Genomic DNA, 23,990 nt, shown 5'->3' with positions numbered 1-23,990 from the left:
TCCTGTGTTGAATGTGGTGGAAGATGTTTTTGCAGAGGCTTCCCTGAACCCTGATTCTTTGCCTCCTGCTCCTGTTAAACCTGATAGGTACTATAGGGTGCCTGAAGCTCATAAGTATCTTTTTAAGAGTCCTAGGGCAGACCCAGAAACTGTTTCTCAGGGACCTTAAGGTGTTAAGGCCTCTGTGGTTAAAAACCCTGTTCCCACTGATAAAGAGGCAAGGGCTTTGGATAGATGGGGAAAGAAAGTGTATACTTCCTCCACTTTAGCCATGAGGGCGTTGAATTGTCAGTTTCACATGCTAAAATATCAAAATTATCTCCTTTCACAACTGAAATCTAAGGTGGATGCTTTGGCGGAAGGTATTGAGTGTAAAGAGTTGCTGGATTTAGTTCATGTGTCTGAACAAGTGGGTAAGCATTCTTTGCAATGTGGTTTTGATGCTGTACAGGCCTCCTCGAGGGTGGCTGCCACTAGTTCTGTTCTTCGCAGGCATGCCTGGTTGAGGGATCAGAATTTAGCTGAGCATGTTAAGACAAGGATTTTGGATGCTCCTTTACAGTCTGATGTGTTGTTTGGTTCGCCTGTGGAAGCAGTTTTAAAGAAAATGGAGGACAAAGCTAAGTCTATGCAAACTGTTAAAGATTTTTGCAGGTGCAGCCACGAAGTTTAGTAGAAATTGGCCTACCAAGGGACGGCCATATCCTGCTCATGATCCCCAGTCTAGGCTTAGGTCTACACGTGCTAGGGGCCGAGCTCAAGGTTCTTTTAGGCCTAGACCAGGAGTTCACCTGCTCAGACTTCTGGTGAGGGCAGGGGTCAGTCCTTTAGAACAGACCCAATGACCTGTCTTTTCAGCTGCCAGTAGATTCTCGCCTGGCAGCTCCTTTGGGAGGAAGACTGTCTCTTTTCAAAGAAAATTGGGATTTAATTACTCAAGACAAATGGGTGTTGGATATCATTCACCACGGTTACAGATTTTATTTCCATACAATGCCCCTTTCAAAGGCATGCCAGACGTTCCTCCTCCACAAAGAAAAGAGGCTCACAAGCAAGTTTCTCAGTTACTCCAGATGGGGGCCATTCAGCCAGTCCCTGTATCAGAAAGGGGCCTAGGATTTTATTCTCGCCTGTTCCTAGTACCAAAGAAGGGGAACACGTGGAGACCAATTTTGATTTATCTCTCCTCAACACTTTTCTGGACATTCCCAAGCTCAAGATGTTGACGTTACAACAGCTTTTACCTCTGCTGGGCAAAGATCACTGGATGGTAACTTTAGATCTCAAGGAAGCTTACCTTCATGTGCCTATCAGGCTAAGTTGCAGGAAGTATCTGCGATTTCGAGCTGGAAATTCTCATTATCAGTTCTCTGCATTGCCCTTTGGCTTATCTACTGCGCCCAGAGTATTCACAAAGGTTCTGGCTCCAGTGATAGCTTACTTCAGGCTTCAAGGAATTCAAATCTATCCTTACTTGGACGACTGCCTAATTCTGGCTCAAGAAAAGGAAGACCTTCTACAGCATCTGGAATATGTCATAGCAGTGCTAAGATGCCTAGGGTATTCTGTGAACGAAATAAAGTCCAGTCTAGTACCCTCTCAAGACATGTGCTTTCTGGGTGTGAGACTGAATACAGCAGCCCAGATGGCCTTTCTAACCCCGGACAAACAAAAGAGTCTATCCCTTTACTTCCATCATCTATCTCATCAGTCCGTGCTGACTGCAAGGACAGTCCTTCAAGCCTTAGGGTTCATGGCATCTTGTATTCTGGTGCTTCCCAATGCCAAACTGCATATGAGGAAGCTGCAATGGTATCTCAAAAATGTATGGACACAGCACTGCCAGGATTTGGACACTGTCATTCAAATAATACCTTGCCTTCAAAAAGAATTTTTGTGGTGGGCTCAGGAATGTCACCTAAACAAGGGACTCTCTGTGACCCGGCCAGAAGTCAGATTTTAACGACAGATGCCTCGGACATTGCTTGGGAGCTCATCTAAATGGAAAGTGGATACAAGACAAGTGGCCTGCCAGACTACAGCATCTACATATCAACATGAAGGAGATGTTAGCAGTCCAGTTTGCATTAATGGCTTTCAAGGAGTTACTTCTTCCAGGGCAGGTGTTGATTCTAACAGACAACACAACTGTCATGTGGTACATCAACAAACAAGGGGGAACACATTCTTATCCTCTATGCAGGCAAGCAATGATTTTATGGGAGACTGCGCTCAGCTTGCAACTAACTCTTCAGGCAAGGTTTCTGCCGGGAGCACAGAACTCTTTAGCAGATGTGTTAAGCAGACAAATCATGGATCCCCATGAGTGGAAACTGGATCTTCATGTATTTCAGCAATTGACAGTGTCATGGGGAACTCCAGACATAGATCTGTTCGCTTCTCCACTAAACCACCAGCTGCCAAAGTTTTGCACAAAGGGGTTTCATCACACAGCTTGGAAAGTGGATGCTCTTTCTTTCAGTTGGAAAAATCTTCATGTGTATGCCTTTCCACCTCTGCCTCTTCTTCCAAAGGTGCTCTTAAAGGTCAGACAAGACAAGCCAAGGATGATTTTAATAGCTCCAGATTGGCCTCGGCAACACTGGTACCCACTACTGAGGAGTCTGGTAAGGAAGCCTCCATGGCCTTTACCTTTGATTCCACATCTGTTATCTCAGAAGGACGGTCATCTGCTCAATGTCAAGCTTCACTCTCTTCATCTAACAGCCTGGCATATTCTGTGTTGAAACACAGCAGGTCTCAACTTCCTCAACAAGTTTTAAATGTGATTATGGAAGCTATAAGACCTAGTACAAGGAAAGTGTGAGAAAATGGAAGAGGTTTTATTTTTGGAGTACAGCAAAGAATTTGGAGATTTCTGAGCCTAATTTGAGTGTGGCTCTTCAATATCTTACTGAGTTATTGGACAAAGGTTTGTCCTTCTCTTCCATTAAGATTCATGCTGCAGCAATTTCAGCTCACTATGATTGTGACCCACCATTGTTTTCGCATCCTTTGTTCAAGCAGTTTCTTAGAGGGGCAAAGAATATAAGACCCCAGTAGAGCTCCTACTCCTGCTTGGGATCTCAATTTTGTGTTGGAAAACTTACTCTACAACTTTGAGCTCGCGGCTACTGCTGAATTGAAATACTTGTCATGGAAGACTGCTTTTCTGTTGGCTATTACTTCTGCAAGAAGGGTGTCTGAGTTGCAGGCCCTTATGGCAGTAGAGCCCTTTTGATTTTCCATAAGGATAGGGTATCATTCATTACTAATCCTTCCTTTATGCCTAAGGTGGTTTCTAGTGTGGCTTTAAACCAAACTATTCATTTGCCTACTTTTATGCAGACCCCAAAATAAAGGGGAAAAGATTTTGCACACTTTAGATGTACACAGGCAATTGCGTTATTATTTAAGCAGGACTAAGGATTTCAGGCAGTCTCAGCAGTTGTTTGTTTCTTTTGCTTTGAGTTAGGGCAAGCCTGTGTCAAAACAAACTATTTCTAGGTGGATTGGGTTTTGCATTGCATTTTGTTATTCCCATCATTGCAAGGAGATTCCAGCTGGGATTAGGCCTCATTCCACTAGGGCTACTGCCACTTCAGCATTTCTAAGGGGGGTGGCAACTAAGGATATTTTGGAGGCAGCTACTTGGAGTTCAGTGCATACTTTCTCTAAGCATTATCACCTTCCTCTCTACTCTAAGTCTAGGGCTGGTTTTGCCACAGCTATTTTGCAAGGCATGTTGTCAGCTCCTGCTTCTTTATGATTTGCCAGCCTCCCTTACCTCTGCTTTGGGATTCTACCCAATAGTTAGGACTGCAGCAATGTGGAATGAAGAACATAGTACAGTTTTGTACCTACCATAAATGTAGATGTTCGAGGATCCACATTGCTGCAGTCCAATTCTCCCTCCCTCCTCCCTCTGTGTTTAGGGGTGGTTGTGTAGGTGAGGTTATATGCTGATATTTCTGTATATATTTGTATATATTGTACATATTTTTGGTGCAGGTATATTGGGCCTTGTCTTTTAGGGTCTTCTGACATCTGGGGCAAGAAAAGACTGAGGATATGGCGTCGGTCATGCGCAGTACCCTGACGCACTGACGCCAGTCTAATGCGCCCTGACCGACGTCAGCCATATACTCTGGTATTCGGGCCGACTGGACAGCGGACTACCCAATAGTTAGGACTGCAGCAATGTGGATCCTCGAACATCTACATTTATGGTAGGTACAAAACTGTACTTTATCTAGGTTGCGCTGTGGAGCAAGAGTCTATTCCACGGAAGAGGGAGTCTCTGGGACACAAATCTGTCCCGCCAACAAGTCCTGTTGATGTGACAGATCAGGTTGACATCGTGAGTGTGGGTTACTCGAGTGGAGCTTGACTTGCACATTTGCAACAGTCCTATCAAGACAGGTCTGAAATTGCTTTGTATGCCAGACAGAGGTCACTTCTGAGGAGACTGTAGGAGACTGAATAGAGGGACAGGGCCTTTAGCCTATCTGTGTGGGGTAGATGTTTGACGCCCTGGATTCTCTTGGTGATGAACCTCTGTGGTCTCTCCAGATGCTGCATATGGTTTGTGAGATACATGCCAAAACAGGCATTGTACTCTATAATGGGTCTTGTAAGGGAAGAATACAGGGATGTTATGACCACTTTGTCCTTGGATGAGATACCCTTACTAATGAGGTGGGCCATGTAGAAAGCTTTCCATACAGCAGAGGCAATATGGTGGTCAGAAGTCAGTTTACTATCGACCTGGGTGCCCAAGTGACACCCTGACCCCATGTGCAAATATGGGGAAAAGGGGTTGTGGATGAATGGATTTACATAAAATGGTCACCAAAGTGATTGTAAATTTTTTTCTAGAACTAGATGGTTTTGATTTTGAGGTCTTTCAGCTGGCTTTTGGGTTGTGGATTTTAATAAGATAGGCACTTGGTTTGTATATAATGTTATGCTCCATTTTTAAATAAGATTAAGTTGGAGCATTATGTGTTTGTTGCTGCTGTGGTTTCATTAATACTTTACAGTGGTGAGTTCTGTCTGGCAGATTTATGATAACCTTGTTCTAGTTTAGTTTTTCTTTGATTTTTGAATGGTAGTAAAATAGGAGATGCATATAAACAGGCTTGATGCAGGTATGATCTTTAGCTAGGAGGGATGCCTCACAGTGGTACTGCTTTGTTTTATCTAGCATTCCTAATTGTTGGCGTGTCTTACAACGTAATCTGCATGGCAGTCCGAGTTTTTGTTCAGTGATAACTACTATTTTTATTTGTGATGCCTGCACAATTGGGGTGTTGCATAAGAATGTAATGTTTAATGGTAGCATTATTTTTATGTGCACATTTGCTAGCATATGGTATAACTTAGTTTTCCAATATTAAGTTGTACATGGGATTGATGCACAGACTGCGGTGGTGGTGCTGCGGTAGCATTGTCGCCTCACAGTAAGACATTGTCCTATTCGATTCTCAGCTAGAGCGTCTTCTGTGTGGAGACGTGCGCGAATGGGCGTACCTTCGTTGAAGGTTGTGTGGCAGGGACGGCAACTCGGCACGTAAAAATCTCCTGCCAATCATTAGCAGACCGGAGTTCCGCTGTGGCGACCTCTAACAGGGAAAAGCCGAAAGACACAACAACAATGGATTGATACAACCATTTCTGTAAATTGTTAAAGGATTGTTAAAGGATTGTTGTTTGTTGTGCTCGGTTCTGTTAATGTGGGTGCAGCGCACAAAAGCGATGAGCCATTAGCTTGTTGTAAAGTTGTTGCAAATTTTATGCATTTCACTGACAAGTATGTTTAATGGTAGTGGGCCTAGACTTGATCTTTGTAGTACCTCCGCTTTAATTGATATCATGATACATACTCTTCCGTTCTGTTTTACACTCTGGGAGCATGGCAGTAAGTAACTTCTGAACTAGTTTACTGTGTAAGACTTCACGGCTGCTTTTTCTGGCCTTCTTGGAAGTATTTCATAAGGCATTGTGTCAAAGACTCCCAAGTAGAGCAAGTTATGGCTGGCATTTTAACCTCCTCCTCCAAAAAAAAAAAAACTATCCTCTAGCAGTGCACCCCAGGTTTCAATCCTTGCACCATGTCTCTTTGGCATTTACTTCTTCATAGTCAAAGCTAATTTTAAGAATTTGTGGATGACCATTTTGCTGATGACTGTAAACTCCCTAGAGAATACCAGGATTCTCCAAGTGTGCCTGTCTCAAACAAGTAGGCTGGTATCAAAACCATGAACTAAAAATAAATGCCAAGAAGTGTATTTATCTGTAGGTGAGCATAACTGCTCTTGTAACTATCATATTGACAGCACACCCCTGAAAATAGATCCTGTAGTTAGAGGTCTGGGAGCCCGTGTCAGCAATAAACTGTACTTTGATCACCACATATCCTCTGTTTTAATAGGTGTTTACTAAACTAACAACCGTAGATGTCTTAAGTCTAGCCATGCATCCCAAACTTCTAACAAGTTCTGGTACCCTTGATAAGTGTAAACAGGGGGCCTGGGAGATGAACCATTTGCAAGAAGGGGCAAGGGAGAGGAACCATTTACAGGCTGCCTGTGTCCATTAGAGACCTTGTTGTCAAACCAGGGATGAAGTTCCTGTTCCCCATCCAGTTGTCCAAGTTACACTTGAATTGGGTTAGGGAGGAACTCTGCTTCGCTTGGTTAATGAGCCTGTTTCAGAGAATGGGTAGCCTCTGGGAAACATATTTGTCTGTCCAGCGGGTCCTAATTATATCACAGGCAAGGTTTAAGGCTTTAAAATGGGTAATTCTTGTGCTGTTTGTTTTGTGGATATGCAGGCGGTCCATCAGAGTGGGGTATGACAATGCCTTGTGTGCCAGGCATAGATGTCCCCTCAACAGCCTGTAGGAAACAGATTGCAGGATAGGGCCTTGAGGTCTGTGAGGTCTACATAGGAGATGTTACTTATACCCTGTATTCTTTTAGTGAAGAACCTCTGTGGACATTCCAGTTGTTGGATATACCTGCTCAGGTACATACCGAGTGTGCGTACCGAGGAGGCACTGTACTCCGTGATAGGTCTGATGAATACAGAATACAGTGAAATAATGACTTCTTACACCTGGATGACGTACCTTTTGTTTGTAAATTTTACAGCGTAAAATGATTTCCTTAGTACTGTAGACCTGTGATAGCCAAATGCTAGATTACTGTGTCCCCCCAAATCCCTGACTACTGGTCAACTCTGAGGGATACATTGTCAATATGGTAATTAACAGAGGTGGCTCACTTCCTGAAGGATACTGTTATGCATTTCTTGGCATTTATTTTTAGTCCATGGCCCTGGCACCAGTTATTTGTTTGTGTTGGGTCTTCCTGGAGAACGACTGATTGTAATTAACAATCATCTGCATATTTAGTTATGCAGAGGCAGTGAACATTTGCCTTGACTTCAGAGAAGTAAATGCCAAAAAGGAATGGGGAGTGGGAAATGTGTTAATTTGGATGTAATTGGTAGCAGAATGCAACATTTATATAGTGTTGTTTTGTTAAATGGAAATAAAACTATGGTAAAATATTGGGAGCAAATTTCTGTGGTCCTTATAATTTAATACTAGTTTGCTTTAAAAAAAGATGCACACAGTGAGGAAACTAGACACCACTCTAAAATGATTTGCAGAAAAAGTGGGGGCAGAAGACAGTTTGGTTTATCTGAATTATTTCTGTACTTTTAATGAAACAGCTGTTGGACTGGGGAAATTATTGCTCAAGAAAATGTTTCTTTGATAACAATGTGGGTGTGTTGCATGAGGAGGGGCACAATGAAATGGGAGAGTGAAAGTTAAACTGGTGTGTGTGTGTGTGTGTGTGTGTGTGTGTATATATATATATATATATATATATATATATATATATATATATATATATATATATATATATAAATAGTGAAGAAAGTACAGAGAAGCAGAGTAATGTGCAAATGCAAAATATGAATAAAATCTTTTTTGTTTGCTTTTTTACAGCAAAATAAAGTTGCAAAGAATGGAATGGATAGCTTCTATGTTGCAAAAAATGCTAATAGCATAAATAATGAACAAAGCCATTTAATTGTGGTGAAAATGTAATGAGCAAAAAGCTGATACAGTATGTTTAAAGCATACTAGACCGTTAGATAAGGTACAAAAAGAACAGATGGAAAAGTTATCGGTAAGGAAAATTTTATGTAGAGCTGTGGAAAGGAGTGCTCTTCAAGCACAGAAATATTATTTGGCTCAATAACTGATGCAGGTAGATGTTACTGTAGTTGCATCTGGAAGATGTGTGCTTTGTGATGTAATGTATGGGGAGAATGTGTATAAAATAGTTAACATGTATATAATAGTGCTAGGGGACTTTTAACTGTAATTAGAGTGGAGGGACAGTAAGTTGCGTTATGAAGACTTGCAGACGTGGTAAAATGTGGGAAATTTTATAGTTGGGAGAAGGAAAGAAAGTAAATGTAAATATAAAGAAGAGAACATTTGAAGAATGAAATAGATTATTTTGTTGGAGATTTTAAGAGGTACAAGAGGGAAGGGATGCATTTTTTTGTGCGTCTGTAAATGTATGCTACATCTGTACATTGCACCCACATGTAAATTACTGTGTAGAAAACATTTTAAGATCATGTTTGATATTTCAGTGTTGGTAGTTGGAAAGTACGCAGTTTTTTTTTCTGGTTACAAACCTGTAAAAATTGCTTGCAAATTTTTATTGTTAGTATTTTTTATTCAGGCTCTCAATCATGAAAAATCAGGCTTTGTAGAAGAAGCCACAAGATCAGCAGTCATTAAGTGTTCTTGGGAGGGAAGCACATATTAATGAAAAATGTACTTGTAAATCTTTTAAAACTCATGGCTGTGATATGACAAACTATTTGTTACAGTGCTTGAAAGCTACCTCCATATCTAACCCCAAAGGAGTTCTGACTCTGAGATCCATCACTCGATTCATCCTTTGAACCCCAAAGCCTGAACCTGAACGTTGTGGTTTTCCTAAACTTAGCAAAGACGGCAGCAAGCATGAGAAAGACAAGAAAAACAAACATTAGATGTGATCGGACTGATAGTGATGGGGCATTTCTTTCTGTTCCGGTTGAGAATATGTCCAGGATATAGGATTCCTCATGATGTTCATCATGTTTACTGTTGCAGTCCTAACTAAAGGGTCATCGGCTCCCGGTAGCCCTCGATCTGCCAGAATACCAAAGGTAAGTAAATATGAAATCTGCTGTCGTCGGTTGTAAAGGATGTCACGATGTCCAGTACAAAAGGAGGCAGCCGAGGTCACTTCCTCAGTCTTCCTTGCCGCGGAGCCCGAAGCAGAAGCATTTTTGCACTAGTGCCGGTCGGCAGTTTACCTTTTTGGTTTCTGACTACAAAGTTGAAGTCAACTACAGCTAAGTAACCCCGTTGGGGATCCTCTTTTCTTGCCTTAACGAATGTCAGAAAAAGTCAGTAATTGTTTTACCTGTGGAAAGCAGATTCCCCATAGAGATTTTCATTCTTATTGCATTTGTTTAGGCCTTCACCACAACGTTTCTTAATTGTGACCTCTGTGCTTCCTTTAATCTGCTTACTATTCATCGGGCTAAGCTCTTAGCTAAGCATTTTGGAGTGTGGCCTAAGTTTGTCGGTATGGCGTCCGCTAGTCTTCAGGCTTCAGATATCCCTAAGAAGCATAAGGATAAGGACCGCGACAGGCTTCAGAAGGTCAAGTCTTCAAAGGATGTTAAGTTGACGTCAGTCTTGCGGTAGCCAGTGATGTGCCTTTGCAGCTCCTGCAGTCTGCGGATTTACAACCACAGGCCTCGTTTGAGACCATTTCAGAGTCCCTCAGGCCTCTGGCTTCCATTTTGTCTTCGGACCTTCTGTCTGTTGCTTCTTCAGCTGGATCCGGAGCCGATAAGCTGACTTCGGTGTCTGAGGCCTCTGTTCTTCATTGGGACAGCAAGCTCATACCAGCAACCTCTGCCACTACTTCATTGGTTGCCAAGCCTCCCGAGTCCTTCAGACTTGCAGGTAAATCTTCCAGTCATAAGCCTGTGAAGAAGCAGGCTCCAGTTTCCTCTCGTTCCCCTCATTCTCAAATGGTTAAAATGGCGGCTGACCTTTTGACTCTCTTTAGGGGGTTCACAGCCGCCTCCTTCAAAAAGAGGTAGGGATGTCTCTCCTGAGGCTTTGTCTTATTCAGGTTCTGATACTTTTAGCATTTCTGCTGATGAAGAGGAAGTTTCTCAGGTTTTTTTCTTCTTTTGATGATTCAGATGCAGAGGAATCCATTCCTTCTGTTTCTCCTGCAGAGGATTTTTCTTTTGGTGATACTTTGAATACGCTCAGAGAGCATTTTAAATGGGGAAAGTCAGGATTATCCCCAATTTTAGAGAAGGATCAGGGAGTTTTTGGATTTGCCTCTGCTTAAGCTTCTGGCTATTCCTTCATTGTTGGAGGTGGTTGATTATGTTTTTCTGGAAAATTCCTAGACTCCAAATTCAGTTCCTCCTACTCCCAGGAAACCTGACTGGTACTATAGAGTCCCTGATTCTCATTTGATTTTTGTTAGGAATCTGCTAACTGAACCTCAGCTGACCCAGAGGTCATTTCTCAAGGGCCTAAAGGAGTTAAGGCCACTGTTATCAAGAATCCTGTTCCTTCCGACAGGGAATCTAGGAACCTAGATAGGTGGGGTAAAAAAGTTTATACCTCTGCCACTCTTGCTATTAGGTCTACTAATGGCCTTTTTCATATGCTTAAGTATCAGCAGCACACCTTGGAGGCTATTAAGTCAAAGATTGCAAGTGTGCCTGTTTTGGCAGAGTAAGGATATGCAGGATTTGCTGAATTCTGCCAGTCTTGTCAGTAAACATTCTTTGCATTGTGGTTTTGACATTCTAGAAGCCTCCTGCAGGGTTACAGCTACTGGATGTGTTCTCAGAAGGCATGCTTGGCTCAGGGAGCAGCCCCTTCCAGAGCCTGTCAAGTCTAAGGTTTTAGATGTACCTTTACATAAGGACAGTCTTTTTGGCAGCAAAGCAGAGGAAGTGCTCAAAAAGATGGAGGATAAGGCCAAGTCTATGCAAACAGTTAAGACTTTCTGTACTACTTTATCGTTTCAGCAGGAATTACCCTTCTAAGAGTTGGATGTTTCCTGATACCAGCAGACAGAACCGCTCTAGGACTAGAGAGCAATTCTAAATCTTCTAGGGGGCAGGTGGCTACCCCTCAAAAGTCTAAGCGTTGGCATGCTTCCACTTCCAAGGCGGGCAATTGTAAGCCTACATCTCAATCCAAACATTCGCAATGACTCTGCCCAACTTCTGCCTGTTCCTGCTTGCCTGGAGAATCCTTCAGGGGGAAGGTTGGCCTTTTTTTTGCAAATGTCTAGGCCACCATCACAGACGACAAATGGGTACTCCAGAACTGTATCCCTAGGTCACAGGTTTTCTTTCCACACCTTTCCGGTTCCCAAAGGATTCCCGGACACTCCTCTAAACCAAAGGGCAGAAGTAGAAAAGCAAGTTTTGTCGGTTACATCTGGGGGGCAATAGAATCAGTTCCTGCTCAGCAAGAAGGCCAGGGCTTCTATTCCAGACTTTTCATAGTTCCAAAAAAAGAAGGCACCTGGCATTTTATCCTAGATCTATCCATTCTGAACTCTTTGTTGGTAATTCCAAAGTTCAGAATACTCGCTCTGCGTCAGTTGCTACCAATGTTAGACAAGGACTCCTAGCTAGTAACTTTGGATCTCAAAGAAGCTTATCTGCACATCCCCATCAGGGAAAGTTGCAGGCAATACCTTCGTTTCAGAGTGAGCAAACAACATTACCAATTCTCTGCACTGCCCTTTGACTTGTCAACTGCTGCCAGAGTTTTCATGAAGTGCCTAGCTCCAGTCATTGCTTTTTGAGGGCAGAAGAAAATTCAGATTTATCCATACTTGGACGACTGTCTAATTCAAGCAAATTCTCAAGAACAGCTGTTAAAGGATCTGGAATTTGTAAAGACTCTCCTCTCTTCTCTCTGGGTTACACTCTCAACATGGAAAAATCAAAAATGGCGCCATTCAAGAGATAACATTCCCAGGAGCCAGTCTGAACACAGCCTCCCAGATGATCTATATTACCCAGGAGAAGCAGGCAACTCTTCCAATTTACTTCAAGGATTTGACAAACCTGTCCCAGCTCTCTGCAAGGAAATACCTGTAAGCTCTGGGATACATGGCCTCTTGCATTCTCATGATTCCATATGCAAGACTGCATATGAGGAAATTGCAGTGGTACCTCAAGAATCTTTGGTGTCAACGCACACAGGACCTGGATATGGTAATTCCTCTGCTTCCATGTCTACAGACAGAGTTTCTATGCTGGGCGAAAGCCTGTTTACAAAACAAAGGCATGCCTTTTCGCCACCTCCTGCCATTCAAGTACTTACCACAGACTCATCGGATTACACCTGGGGAGCTCACCTGGATGGCAGATGCATACAGGGATGTTGGAATGCCCAGCAGATGCACCTGCACATAAACCTAAAGGAGTTAATGGCAGTTCAGCAAGCCTTACTAGCTTTCAGGCATCTTCTTTCAACAGGAATTCTGCTCATCAGGACGGACAACACCACAGTCTCGTGGTACATCAACAAACAGGGAGGGACTCATTTTAATCCCCTGTGCAGACAGAGCATGATTCTCTGGTCCATAGCAGCATCCTTGGCCCTGCATCTTGGGAGACTCATTGTTTTTGCAGACCAGTTGAGCAGACAGACCCTGGATCCACATGACTGGCAGCTGAACAGAGCAGTCTTTTACAGCATCATTCAACGTTGGGGCACTCCTTAGGTGGATCTTTTCTCCTCCTCAGACAACCACCTTCCACCACTTTTTTACACCAGACAGCATCACAGCAAGGCCTGGAGAGTGGATGCTCTGTCCTTCCTTTGGACGCTTCTGCCAGTTGATGCCTTCCCTCCTCTTCCCAGAGTATTATTGAAGATAAGGGACGAAAGACCAAGGACTATTCTCATAGCTCCAGACTGGCCCAGACAGCATTGGTATCCACTGCTTCACAGTCTCTCCCAATTTCCTCCTTGGTGTCTTCCTCTGAAACCAGATCTTTTGGTTCAGGAAGGGGGAAGCATTCTACATCCTCATCTTCATTCTCTCCATTTGGCAGCATGGCTGATTGTATAAATTCATCCATTTCTTCTTCCCTTTCACAGCAGGTGGTCAATGTACTAGCACTAGGAAGTCCTACGCTGGCAAATGGGAAAGATTCTCTCACTGGATGCAGGCTAGAGGGGAATCTTCTTCTCAGCCTATTCTTCCTCTGATCCTGGAATACTTGGCTGATTTGCTTCAGGGTGGTCTTTCTTTTTCCTCTATGAAGATCCATGCTTCAGCCATTTCTGCTCCTTTTTCTTTTGAGCAACCCATTTTCTCTCATCCCCTGATGAAAATGTTTTTCAGAGTTGATTGCAATTTAAAACCTCCCAGAAGGGCACCTACTCCAGCCTGGGATCTTAAATGTTCATCGTGCATACAGCTGCAGTAATCACAGATGGGTTTTCTGCCGTCAGGCGGGTCCTCGGTCGGCCGAATTTCAAAGTCTAGGTCCGGCGTCGGTTGTCGTCGCTTTCTTTCCTGACGTCAGTGCGACAGGGGTATATAAGACATAGCCGACGCCATATTCTTCAGTCTTTTTTGCCACGTGGTGCCCGAAGCAGAAGCAGTTCGCAAGTGCCAGTCGGCCAGCTCCTGAATTTATGAAAAATTGGAAACCGAAGTCTTCATTAAAGCTAAGTACCCCGTTGGGGAAACTTTTCTTGCCTTAGACAGATATCAGAAAAAGTTAACAATTTTATTTCTTGTGGGAAGCAAATACCGCATAAGGATTTCCATTCCCTCTGTACACCTTGTTTAGGCCCAGACCACGACATCTCGGGCTGTCGCTTTTGCGCTACTTTCAATAAACGCACTATTAAGCGTCGGGCGGAGTTCGCCCAACACTTTTTTGGTAAAGCCTTTGATTATAAAATGTCGGAGACTCCGACTACCGTTTTGTCCAAAAAACGCAAGGACAAGGACCGACACGCGAGGTCCCCACCGACACCACGCCAAAACCGGCTACACATGGTCCGGTTCTCAGCGAGACACCTATGCAGTCCCTGACTACCGACGACACTTCTTTGGTGGGGTCTTCTGTAACCAAGACCGCAGGTATCTCTGCCCATACCCAGACTACAACCACCGAAGCCACTGTGAGCGTTGAGCCTCCTAATGTGGACAGGTCCACTTCCACCCTTGGTGTCTTTAGACCCTAATCTTCCTTTTCCATTAAGGCTTTTACTAAGTCCAAATCAGCCAGACATCCCAAGAGGCCTGTTGCACAGGGCCCATTTCCAGGCCCCATGCCTAAAAAGCAGATGCTTAAAATGGCTAAGGATTTAATTACTCTTATCAGGGGTTCCCAACCCCCTCCAGACAAGAGACCCAGAGTGGAGGAAGATTCTCCCTCTTCTGATCAGGGCTCCATTTTTTCAGATCATTCTGATGTAGAGGAACACTCTTACTCCCCTTTTGAAGATTCTGATGCAGAGCAGTCCATTCCTTCTGTATCTCCTCCTGAGGATTTTTCTTTTGGGGAAACCTTGCACACCTTGAGGGAACACTTCCATTGGGAAGGCCAAGACTTTTCTGATTCCAAGAAAAGACTTAGGAAATTTCTTTTGTTACGTCAACACAGACCTCTGGCGATACCTCCTGTCTTGGACATACTTGATGATGTTTATTCGGAGGCTTGCCTTAATCCGGATTCCCTGCCTCCTGCCCCAGTCAAGCCTGATAGGTACTACAGAGTTCCTAACTCTCACCAATTTCTGTACAAAAGCCATAATGCTGACCCTGAAACCATTTCTCAAGGCCCCAAGGGAATGAAGGCCTCTACTGCTAAGAATCCCACTACCTTCCGAAAGAGAGTCAAGATCCTTAGAAAGGTGGGGAAAAAAGGTGTATACCTCGGCCACCCTAGCCATGAGGGCCTTAAATTGTCAGTTTCATATGCTTAAATATCAGCAGTTTCTGTTATTACAATTAAGAAATAAAATGTCTCAACCTGAACAACCAGATTTGAAGGAGTTGCAGGATATGATGCATAGTGCAGAACAAGTGGGTAAACACACCTTACAATGTGGCTATGATGCCCTAGAGGCCTCAAGTAGAGCTGCTGTTACAGGATCAGTCATTCGTAGACATGCATGGCTTAGGGAACAAATCTTGCCTGATCATGTGAAAGCTAAACTACTAGATGATCCTTTACAAAAGGATGTGCTATTTGGTACTAATGCTGAGGAGATACTACGGAAAATGGAAGAAAAAGCCAAATCTATGCAATCTGTCAAAGCTTTTCTACAGGTTCAACCACCACGTTTTAGCAGAAATTGGCCTTCTAAAAGCTGGTCCTTTCCAGCCACGGACAAGCCCCAAAGAGGTAGATACAGGCGCACAAGGGGCAGAGGACAATCACAAGGATCATATAGAGGCAGGCAATGGCAAACTCCAGCACCAAGAGGTGGCGAAGACAGTGCACAACAATATAGGAAACAAACCCAATGACTTCCTCCTTTCCATACCAAGCAAATCTCAGCTGGCAGCACCCTTGGGAGGAAAGCTGGCAGTATTTACAAGAAAGTGGCATATTGTCACAACAGACAAATAGATCCTGGACGTTCTAGACAGAGGCTACAGATCTCATTTTCACACTCTTCCAAAAATGAGAGGCATGCCAAACCTGCCACACAATCAAAGGGCAGAGGCGCAACTACAAATTTCAAAGCTCATAGACATGAAAGCTATTCAAGAGGTACCTACTCACGAACTAGGCCAAGGTTTTTATTCCAGGCTATTTCTGGTACCAAGGAAAGGAACCGACTGGAGACCCATTTTGGACCTATCCATCCTAAACACATTCTTACTCGTACCAAAATTCAAGATGCTCACATTACAGCAGCTTCTTCCCATGCTGGGCAAGGAGATTTTGCTGGTAACATTGGACCTCAAGGAGGCATACCTGCATGTCCCAATCAGACAAAGCTGCAGAAGATGCCTCAGATTTCTTGCAGGTTAAATCCACTATCAATTCTCTGCATTTCCCTTTGGCTTATCTACTGCGTTCAGAGTATTCACAAAATGCCTGGCATCAGTAATTGCCTACTGCAGACTTCAATGGATACAAATTTACCCTTATTTGGATGACTGCCTGATCCAAGCGGACAGCAAGCACATACTTCTGGATCATCTGGCTTATGCAACACGGTTACTGAATTCTCTGGGATACACAATCAACAAAGAGAAATCCAGGCTAACACCATCTCAGAAAAATAACTTTCCTGGGTGCCAACTTGGACACAAACACCCAGATGGCCTATCTTACGCCAGAAAAACAGGGGCAACTAACTCAGTACTTCAAAATACTAGCAAATTGTACCAGGCTTACTGCAAGGAAAATCCTGCAGGCTCTGGGCTTCATGGCATCTTGCATTCTTTTAGTCCCATGTGCAAAGTTGCATATGAGGAAACTTCAATGGTACCTAAAAAACCTATGGTCTCAACACAGCCACAGTTTGGAAACAATAATACCAATAATTCCATGTTTGCAAAAGGAATTTCTATGGTGGGCCCAAGCATGTCAAACAAACACAGGTCTCCCATTCTGCAAGCCTCAAGCAAATCAAGTCATCACAACAGATGCCTCAGATTGTGCCTGGGGGGCGCACATAACAGACAGGTGCATTCAGGGCAAATGGTCCCAAAAGGAAAAGCACCTTCACATCAATCAAAAAGAAATGCTAGCAGTGATAAATGCAATTACAGCTTTCAAGGACCTCCTGCATCCAGGACAATTATTGATAAGAACAGACAACACCACAGTAATGTGGTACATAAACAAACAAGGAGGAACACATTCATACCCCCTGTGCAGACTAGCCATGACACTTTGGAACTTGGCTCTGGAATGGCAAATCGAACTTCAAGCACAGTACTTGCCAGGTTTGGAAAACACACTGGCAGATGATCTAAGCAGAAATATGACAGATCCACACGAATGGAAGTTGCATCCTCAAGTGTTTACAAAGATAATCCAAGCGTGGGGGAGGCCAGACATAGATCTCTTCTCCTCCCACAGGAATCATCAATTGGAAAAGTTTTGTTCAAGGACCTTTCATCCAAAGGCCTGGAGAGTGGACGCCCTTTCATTCAGTTGGACAGCATGGACAGTTTACGCTTTCCCACCTCTGCCTCTCCTGCCCAAGGTGCTCTTGAAAGCAAGAGCAGACAGACCGAAGATGATACTGATTGCTCCAGACTGGCCAAGACAACACTGGTACCCACTCCAGCCTAACACATACTCCTCCCTGGCCCCTACCTCTGATGCCTCTTCTGTTGACTCAGCACAGCTACAAAACTCTTCACAGCCAGCTGAAAACACTCAGTCTCGCTGCATGGAAAATTCCTTAACACCACAACAGACCCTACTCCCCAAAGAGGTGCAGGATGTCATTTTGGAGGCCAGAAGGCCATCTACTAGAAAGGCTTACTCCGCAAAATGGAAACTGTTTTGCTCTTGGAATGAGAAAAAAGGCCAGGACCCTAGAAAACTGAATTTGCCTCGGGTACTACAGTATCTAACTGAGCTGCTGAACAGTGGACTTTCATTTTCCTCCATAAAAATCCATGCCTCAGCCATTTCTGCAGAATTCAACACGGATCCACCCTTATTCTCTCACCCACTCTTAAGACAGTTCCTCAGAGGGGCTAAGAATATAAGACCACCAAGGAAACGACCAGTGCCAGCCTGGGATCTTAATTACATTTTAGAAAAATTAACATTGCCTCCGTTTGAACCAGCTGCCTCAACAGATTTTGCAATATTTGTCCTGGAAAACAGCTTTCCTTCTGGCCATTACCTCAGCTCGTAGGGTTTCGGAACTACAAGCCCTCATGGCTGTGCAGCCCTTTCTCATCTTCCATCAGGACAGGGTTTCCCTTCGAACCAACCCATCATTTATGCCTAAAGTGGTATCCTGGGTAGCTTTAAATCAAGCCATACACTTGCCTACCTTTTACCCCAATTCTCAAAACAAAGGGGAAAGGCTGCTACTCTCCTTAGACATCCGTAGACAGCTACGTTATTATTTGGACAGAACAAAGCCTTTCAGGAAATCAGAACAACTTTTTGTGTCCTCTGCTGTAGGAGCTCAAGGGAAGCCTGTTACCAAACAGACAATTTCAAAATGGATAGGCCACTGCATACGGTTTTGTTACTCCTATCATGGAAAATCTGTCCCTACAGGCATCAGATCCCACTCCACCAGGGCCACAGCTACCTCTACAGCCTTCCTCAGAGGAGTTCCTACCAAAGATATTTTGGAGGCAGCCACTTGGAGTTCTGTGCATATCTTCACAAAACACTACCACCTGCCTTTATATTCCAAAACTAGAGCAGGCTTTGCCACTGCTGTGTTGCAGGGCATTCTGGCTCATCCCAGTTCCACCTAGTGCCTACCACCCTGTGCGTAGCTTTGGGATTCTACCCTTCTGTGATTACTGCAGCTGTATGCACGATGAACATAGTACAGTTTTGTACCTACCATAAATGTAGATGTTCGAGTGCTAATACAGCTGCAGTACAGGTTTCCCTCCCTCCTTCCCCTCTTGGTAAAGGACTAGTGGCTAACACCTCCTCTTACAACCTAATTTGGGGTTATCCTTCTATGGTGTATTTGCTTGCAACTACTGTTTTTTGATTACATTGCATTGCTTGAAGATTATATATATATATATATATATATATAAATTTATGTATTGCCTTCCTTCTGGGGGCACCAGACATCTGGGGCAAGAAAGACTGAAGAATATGGCGTCGGCTGTGTCTTGTATACCCCTGTCGCACTGACGTCAGGAAAGAAAGCGAAGACAACCGACGCCGGACCTAGACTTTGGAATTCGGCCGACCGAGGACCCGCCTGACGGCAGAGAACCCATCTGTGATTACTGCAGCTGTATTAGCACTCGAACATCTACATTTATGGTAGGTACAAAACTGTAATTTTTGTTCTAGAGAAACTCACTCTTCCTCCTTTTGAGCTTGCTACCACTGCAGAATTCAAGTTTCTCTCTTGGAAGACTGCCTTCCTTTTGGCTATAACTTCAGCAAGGAGGGTTTTGGAGCTGCAAGCTTTGATGGCTGTGGAGCCCTTTCTTATTTTCCATGCAGATTGTGTCTGTCTGAGAACCAGTCCCTCTTTTATGCCTAAGGTGGTTTCTAGCCTGACTCTTAATCAGTTCATACACCTTCCTACTTTTTCCTAATCATCGAAATAGAGGTTATAGGATCCTACATTCCCTTTATGTGCACAGATAGCTCAGGTTTTACCTGGACAGGACTAAAGACCTTTGGAAATCAGCACAGTTATTGGTCAGTTTTGCTCCTGGAGCTCAGGACAAAGCTATCTCTAAGCAAACCATTTCTAAGTGGATTGCACATTGCAATGAAAGGAATAACAGAAAGTAATACAAAGTTCCTCCTCAAGGGGTTAGGACCCACTCCACAAGAGCAGCTTCCACTTCTGCAGCCTTTTTAAGGGGTGTCCCTACTAAAGACATTTTAGAGGCCGCCACATGGTCTTCTGTTCACACTTCACAAAGCATTATAATTTGCCTTTGTTTTCTAGAGCCAGGGAGGGTTTGTCACTGCTGTTCTGCAGGACATTCTCCCCATTCCTTGATTCTGTTGGTACTTCCTCCCTTTTCTCTGGGCTTTGGTAATCAACCCATTGGTTAGGACTGCAACAGTGAAACACGATGAACATAGTACAGTTGTGTGCACTTACCATAAATGTAGATGTTAGAGTGTATTCACTGTTGCAGTCCTGGTTTCCCTCCCTCCTTTCCCCCTTTTTGGTCCTTTCCTGTTCTCCTTTCCTAAGGTACAGGCTGAACGTTTTTCTTTTTTTTTTTTTTGCCAAAGTTTTCTTTGGCTTAAGCCTTGTTTTCTGGGGACTCTGATGTTACAGCAAGAAAGACTGAGGAAGTGACCTCAGCTGCCTCCTTTTGTATCGGACATCCTTTACAACTGACGACAGCCAATGTCATATTTACTTACCTTTGGAATTCTGGCCGATCGAGGGCTACAGGGAGCCAGATAACCCATTGGTTAGGACTGCAACAGTGAATACACTCCATCTACATTTATGGTAAGTGTACACAACTGTACTTTCTGCTGCTACTCTTTTCCGTTCAGGTTTCAGAGTTGTCCGTTACTGTTGAATCTTCTGACGAATTAGTCATGCAAAAAAAAAATTTTGATGCCAAGAGGAACTTTTATAGGTTCATAGTTGTGTTCTAGGCTAATGGCCCTGGAGCCTTTACAAGCCTAGCCCAGAATTACCCTGGCATCGTGCCACCTGACGTTAATTCCCAGTGCCTCTATCGAGTAGAGCCACTGAAGTGATCCCTGGGGTGAACTTTCTATTTCCCATCCACTCATCAAGAGCTCTCTCTTGAAGAGGGCCAATGAGGTGCTCTGCTTGACATGTATGGGAAGTCTATTCCAGACCACTGGCAGTCTCTGGGTTATGAAACTGTCCCTCCAGCATGTTCTGTTGATTGTGATAATGAGGTTTAGGTCTCTGGAGTGCGTGGTGCAGCTGGGTTTGGATTTCTTTAGATGTAGCCTTTCTAACAAAGCTGGGTCAGACATGGCTTTGTAAGTCAAGCAGAGATTGCCTCTTAGTAGACAGTATGAGACAGAGAATAGCTAAAGTTTTTTGTCTGTCCATATAGGACATGTGTTTAAGGCCTAGGATCCTCTTTGTGAGGTACTTTTGTGGCCTCTATAGCTGTTGCAGGTGTCTAGTGAGGTACATGCCAAATGAGACCTTATATTATACTCAATGATTGGTCTAATGAGGGAAGAGTAGAGAGAGATTATGACCTCTTTCTTCATGGATGCAAAACCCTTGGTAATGAGATGTGCTACATAGAAGGACTTTCTGACCACAGTGGTGATGTGGCGGTCTAAGGAGAGGTTGCTGTCAACCTGTGTCCCCAGATGTCTTTTATAATGCCTTCTGTGTTCATTGGGCTCCTATCCATGTGGTAATTCATAGGAACTGAGGTTTTCCCAAAGGGGATGACAACATATTTTTTGGCATTAAGCTTAAGGCAATGGTTTCGACACCAGTTGTTGCTCTCAGTGAGGCCTTTCTATAGGATGTCTGCATCACTTGGTGAATTAGTAATGGCTGTCAGCTTGCAATCTTCTGCAAACTTGGTCAGCCAGAGTCCCTTCATGTTGGCCTGGACTGTAATGTTTTATATTATTTCCCAAATATTTATCGACTTCCCTCTTTTCTCAAGTTCTGATATCTTCTTGGTCTTGGCTTGGGTTTAGGAGATAAAACATTTAAAAGCAGGGGCCTGGGAGATGAACCATTTACTGGTTGCTTGAGTCTGTTAGGTGCCAAACCAGGAATTATTTTCGTGTTCCCCATCCAGTTGTCCAAGTTGCACTTGAATTAGGTTGGGGAAGACTCTTGCTTTACATGGATGGAGAGCCTGTTCTATAGACTGGGAAGTCTCTGGAATACATACCTGTCTCTCCAGCAGGTCCTGTTTATATCACAGGCAAGATTTAAGTTTTTAGAACAGGTAATTCTGGTGCTGCTTGTTATGCAGGAGGTCCATTCAGTGTGGGGTCTGACAATGCCCTGTATGCCAGGCATAGATCTCCCCTCAAAAGCCTGCAGGGGAAACAATACAGGGCTAGGGCATGGTGTGAAGCACTTCTTTCACGAGAGATGTAGGGAAACACAAATGGGCAAACGGGGCTTATCTTTTTGCATTATAATTGTTCTAAGCATGCTCTGACTTTGTTTCACTTTTACATGACCACCATGCAGGACCACAGATTAGTTATCACCTAGATGTATTTGGGGGTGCATGATGTTGGGAGAAGATGGATGAGAGTAAAGTGATGACTGCATTAACTGATGCATTGGTTTCAGATTAATCAAAGGTAGATAACCAATGCATTAGTTTGAGATTAATCACAGGTAGATTACTGAAATTAAACCAGTATGATGCTTTTGCAAGTATTGCTTTTCTCTTCATGTTAGACTGCTGAAATATCTTGTTTAAGATGATACGTACTATTACCATGCTTATTCATGTTGCAAACTGTTACTTTTCTCTCCCAGTTTATGGTTTACTCTTTGACTGTATAACATTGCTGCTGATCACTACTACTGCCTCATTATATACTCTCTTATTCTTTATTTAGGGGACATTCTAGAAATTGGAGCACAATGGAGTATATTGAAGAAAGACATTCCGTCATTTGAGAGATACATGGCGCAGCTTAAATGTTACTATTTTGACTATAAGTAAGTGTCTGAAAAGGATGGTTGCTGTATTCCTTTCATGTGAAGTTGAGTGACTGGGTATGCTTTTTAGGTATGCATTTATTATGGGATTTATTTTGGTTATGATTGCAGTGGAGTCGGATTATTTCAAGTAACACATTTCTTCTATTAAGAGTAAAGTACCAATACTAGGTGAGTGGTGATGTTCGTTAACTAGGTAGTTGAGCTAGTCTAAGGAACCTTTCCAGCCATAATTGAGACTGTTAAGTCTATGTGCTTCTCTTCTGCTTTGTCATTTTTGTTTTTGTGGGATCAGAAACTGCATAATTTTTATAATGTAGCATTACATTTGTAAACTTCCTGATGCCTTTTACATTGGTATACTTGGGAGATTAACAACATGGGACCAGCATTGAATATGTTAGTTGTTTTAGTTTATTCGTTTTAAATTTGCATTTGTTAACAGGGTAAGTGAAGTGAGTTCATAGACCCTTTTTTCAGCAATAAACCCCACCAAGAAATCGAAGAAAACAAAATACAAGTTGAATATGCAACAAACATTAATGTTTAGCTAGTATATAAATTCTAGTTGTATGCTTATCTTGAAACATTACAGTTAAAGTGGAGCACCATGGACATTTTGGCAGTGATGTATTTGAATGTATGTGAATAAAGTTCTGAATGAACAGAGAAAAGATGAGCCTCAGTGTGCAACAACGGATGGTCTTGATGGGATTAGCTAATTCTATAGTGTAGAGTTGCACGTGTATAAACTGCCTGATGCCATTTGCATTCATATACTTGGCAGGTAAACTTTTTTTTTTCCAGGCTGCCACATTCCTACCCTTATCCCCACAGTTCATTGCGCTCTACTTTCTTCAACATGCGTGAAACACAGTGGTATGTGTCACTTGAGCAGGATCTGTAAGCATATTCTTCTTGGGCATGTCCTCTTTTTCTGCCTGACCTGATCTTTATTGTTAGTTCATTTGATACTGTCTGGGATATTCCAGTAAGCTGTTGCAAGTTTGCTGAAAGTTTCAGTAATGGAAGGTTTGAAAGGGGCATAATTAATGAAATTCCATCAGAGCTTTGAAGAGTGTAGGATTTTTCTGAGTCTGCATATATTGCATAGATGGGCAGTGTCTGTCATGCAGTAATTTAAATACAAGTGTGTTTAGGAATAGTGATACGCACACTGTGTTGGGAATTGACTTGTTTTTACTTAGTGTGATGCAGTGATGATCATTTCTGCTGCCCAGATGAATGGATCTCATTAATTTGTTTTTTATTGTCTGTAATACAGAAGTATTCTGAGGAGCGAGCAGTGAAGTGAAGGGGTGGCCATATTCAAGTCTGGGTATAAATACATTAAAAGCATATTTCTGCTCACATCCTTGTTTAAGAAGCTTAGAAATTCTGTTGCCAGTTCTAAGCTGTGTCCGTTGTTTGCTAATGGATAGTCTTGTGAGTGTGTGAGTAAGCAAAGTAAATGATAAGGAATGGTATAAAGAGAAAGCTAGGTATTAATGGACACCTA

General features: G+C 43.2%; 1 protein-coding gene across 2 annotated transcripts in view; it reads left to right on the top strand.

Annotated features, from left to right (window-relative positions):
• PSMD8 (proteasome 26S subunit, non-ATPase 8) overlaps positions 1-23,990 on the top strand; it is a 486,583-nt gene that overhangs the window by 64,590 nt on the left and 398,003 nt on the right. For both annotated transcript variants that reach the window (XM_044082801.1, XM_044082711.1), the window contains exon 3: positions 22,369-22,471. In XM_044082801.1, the coding sequence (XP_043938736.1) occupies positions 22,369-22,471 (103 nt within the window). The remainder of the gene's footprint in view (positions 1-22,368; positions 22,472-23,990) is intronic.

This window comes from Protopterus annectens, chromosome 1.part0 (assembly GCF_019279795.1).
Source record: "Protopterus annectens isolate FY-2018-M chromosome 1.part0, PAN1.0, whole genome shotgun sequence".
In the NCBI taxonomy this organism is placed as follows: Eukaryota; Metazoa; Chordata; order Ceratodontiformes; family Protopteridae; genus Protopterus; species Protopterus annectens.
Note: the sequence above shows the minus strand (reverse complement) of the source record. Positions and strands in the feature narration are given on the sequence as shown.